Raw genomic sequence first — 3,885 nt, forward strand, 5'->3', positions numbered from 1 at the left:
GGCCCAGGGAGGGCGTTTGGGGATCCGGAGGCCCTTGAGGATTGTGGGGTCTTGTGGGAGCCCGGGGGAACTTTGTGGATCGGGGGATGGCCCTTGGGAGCCGGGTGGTCGTGTGGGCGCCCTTGGGGCCGTTGGAGGGCCGGGGGGCCAGTGGGGACCCGGGGGGACCGTGCAGGACCGGTTTCGGGTCTGTGGGACCCCGTTGGTCCTTGGGGAGCGCGTGGGGGCGGGGGGGGGCCCGGGGAGGGCCCGGGGGGCTCAGGGTGGTGTTGGGGGGGTGTGGGTGACCTTTGGGGACGGGAGTGGGCCTTTGGGGCTCGGGTATGGCCTTTTTGGGGTCTGGGGGCCCTTTGGGACCCCGTTGGCCCTTTGGGAGGCCGGTGGACCTTTGGGTGCCGGGGGAAGGTTTTTGGGGGTCCGGGGGGCCAGTTGGGAGCCTGGGGGACCTTTGGGGACCGAGGGAGGGCCTTTGGAAGCCTGGGGAGGGCGTTTGGGTGGCCCGGGGATTGCCTTTGGGGGTCTGGGTGGGCCTTGGGGGGCGCCGGTGGCCCTTTGAGAGCTGGGAGGGTCTTTGGGGGGCCGGGGGCGGGCCTTGGGGGCACTGGGAGGGCCTTTGGGGCACAGGGAGGGCCTTTGGGGCACAGGGAGGGCAGTTGAGGGCTTGGGGGACCTTTGGTGACCGGTGGCGGGCCTTTGGGATCCCGTTGGTCCTTCGGGAGCTCGATGGGCCTTTGGGGGGCCCGGGGATGGCCGTGGGGGGGCGGGGTGGGCCTTTGGGGGCTCCGGTGGCCCTTTGAGAGCTTGGGGGCCTTTGAGGACCGGGAGGCTTCCTTCGGGGCACAGGGAGGGCAGTTGAGGGCCTGGGGGACATTTGGGGACCGGTGGAGGGCCTTTGGGATCCCGTTGGTCCTTCGGGAGCTCGATGGGCCTTTGGGGGACCCGGGGATGGCCTTGGGGGGTCTGGGTGGGCGTTTGGGGGCTCCGGTGGCCATTTGGGCGCTGGGGGGCCCTTTGAGGACCGGGGGCGCTTACTTGGGGTTGGGGGGGGGTTATGAGACGCCGTTGGGGTTGGGGTAGAGGACCTCACAACACTGTTAAAATACAACTTGTGTATTATAACGACCACACTCAAAACCTCTTCCAAAATCTCTTCAAAAATCACCTTTTAAAATGTCTCTAGCTGTTTCGCCGAAATAGTTCCATAAAATAGCTAAAACGGTTTCGCCAAAATGAACCCTAAACGGAATTTCGGCATGTTCCTGTTGTTTGGCATCTCTGCGCCAATGCATTTCAAATTATTTGGAAACCTTTTCGCGCGCTAAGATCAATACGTCTGCTCGGAAACGATTCTCTTGTTAGAAACAACAAATTAATTTCCCTATCGTGAATCAATTCTCTATAGAACAACAAATTAATTCCCCTTTTGTGCCGATCAATCAATCATGACATCATGTGTGATCTAACTGTTTCTCGGTGACAATTCTCTTTGGAAATGCAAGGACATTAATTAACTTGACGTCATCTGTCAGACATTAATTAACTGTTTCCGGGAACCTCATAACATCTGGCTCGAATAACAACAACAAATACTATTTCAGGATCATAACATCTGCCTCGAACAGGAAGGAAATGTCATTAACTTTGCCTCGAACGACAACAACATTTGCCTCGAATAACAATAACAAATACTATTTCCGGATCATAACATCTGCCTCGAACAGGAAGGAAGTGTCATTAACTTTGCTTCGAACGACAACAACATTGACCCCATTAACCACGTGTTCTCTCTAATGACTCTGTTCAAAACAACATTGACCTTGGCATTTTGCCTCGGAAACAATAACAACATTGACATTCGCTAAGAGCGTGTCAAAAACACACCTGGAGAAAGAGGTCATGGAGAAAGAGGTCATTGACCCTGTCCTCATTAAACTATGTAAAAAAGTTGTAGGTGGCAGCAGGGGTGAGGGATCGGACTCAATAAGGCATCTCTACTAATGGGGGTTAGGGGATTGCCAGGCCCAAGCGAAGGTCCACCCCTATGGAAAGTTTGTGTACAGAATGAATATTATTTTTTAGTTAGTCTACTTTGAGACCCCGCATAGGGAGTCTGTAATGTGAGTTTATAGATGTGTTTGTTGGTGACACCCGTACCTTACCACACCAACATTTAGTTTTTGGGGGTTTAGGGGGAAATAAGGTACCTAGGTTAGGTTAGGTTACATGGTTTAATATATGCTATGCTTTACCCCCACCCCCTAATATGTAAATATATAGCACAAATTTGTTTTTAAACTATTATATATTACTATTATAAATAAATAGTCATGGCTTGTCTAGAGCTTACTTTTATTTAGGGTTTTTTTCCTAAATAAAAGAGTGATCAGAACAGTGAGAGGGGCTATGCGCGCGGTGGCAGACGAACGCACGCAAATTTTGTGGCTTTCACACTTTTTGAACAAAAATCCTTCCTTTTGGGCCTTCTTTTGCACTCTTTTGAGACGTTTGGCTACCCTGATACCGGTATTATTCCTTAACAGGGTTGCCACGAGTTGTATCGAAGAAATATTTTAGTAGTTTTTGAAAACTCTGCGAACATAGTACTTTTTCAATACTTTTTGTATTGTCAAAACTTTTAGGTTGTGGCCCTGACCTGACAAATATTTTGAAATTTGTGTTTTTCCACCATAATATCGGTATTATTCATAGAGTAAGAGTTAGACTGCTAGCCCAGGTCAGGATTTACCAGTAGACCCGGGCCTAGGGGGTGCAGAATGCCAGGGGGCACAGTAAACTTTCCCTGAGTGATTCTTTTTCTTAACAAAAACTAGACTGGTGTGATTTATCGTAAAAATATGAGATGCACTCCACTACCACTCCGACTGGTGTGCTGCAGAGCTGCTTGCTTTCACCGGAACAGTTTAACCTGTTCCTTACTGCTGTCCTATCACTCCTTGACAACTCGTCAGGTGTCCTTATCGGAGGAATATTGATTGATAAATTAGCTTATGCAGACGACGTAGACCCAATAAATGAGAACCTTGGGGATCTTCAGTCCCAGGCCGACAACATTCAGTCAACCACCAGCCGCTTTGGAATGGACCATCAATTCCTCACAGACGAAAGCCATGCTCTGTTCAAGAAAGCCGGAAACAAAGAAAGCTTAGGCCTCAAGCTCGGTGGTGACAACATAGAATGGGTCGAAGATTTCACCTACCTTGGTAGTCTTATAACGTCCGATAACAACCACTCGAAAGATATTAAGAGGTGCCTGGCTCTTGCCAACTCGAGCTTCAAAGTCTTGATGTTAATCTGGAGGAACAAGAAATTGTCGACAGTGCTAAAAACAAGACTCTTCAACACAATGATTATCCCCATTTCTATTTACGCTTGTGAATCAGGGACCCTCAAACAGATGACCAGCGTCGCCTAGTAGCGTTCGAAACAAAGTCACTTTGTCGTATTGCAGGCATTACGTAATTGGACAGGATCTCTAATATTAGGCTGTTTGAAAGCCACAGATCAAACACACACCATACTTGACAAAATAATACAGCAACTACTTAGGTGGCTAGGCCACATCCAGTGGTATGGAAAAGTCCCGTCTTCCGAAAACAGTCTTCTAAGGTCGTGTGCATAGTTCTCGCCCCAGAATTCCGCCCCCGAAGAGATCAGAAAGACAACTTCTCTACATTCAACCTGCCGCAACTTCTACGCCTTACTGAAGATAGATGCTCATACAGACGCCACATCAAAAACATAGTGAATGAAGAGGTCCCAAAACAACCTTCGAGGCTGGATGGGACTTCAATCAAGTAAGTCAAGACTACGCCACCACGCTGCCTATTCCCAGAAAATCGATTTTAAAGCAGCACAGGAAATCTG

At 49.6% G+C, this 3,885-nt stretch overlaps 1 protein-coding gene across 1 annotated transcript; it reads left to right on the forward strand.

Annotated features, from left to right (window-relative positions):
* The first annotated feature begins 2,860 nt into the window (after positions 1-2,860).
* LOC148945920 (uncharacterized) lies at positions 2,861-3,433 on the forward strand. Its single transcript, XM_089097550.1, has one exon. The coding sequence runs from the start codon at positions 2,861-2,863 to the stop codon at positions 3,431-3,433; it is 573 nt and encodes a 190-aa protein (XP_088953676.1).
* Positions 3,434-3,885: the final 452 nt, after the last annotated feature.

This window comes from Artemia sp. Qi Xiang Cuo, chromosome 12 (assembly GCF_049724085.1).
Source record: "Artemia sp. Qi Xiang Cuo chromosome 12, ASM4972408v1, whole genome shotgun sequence".
Classification (NCBI taxonomy): Eukaryota; Metazoa; Arthropoda; class Branchiopoda; order Anostraca; family Artemiidae; genus Artemia; species Artemia sp. Qi Xiang Cuo.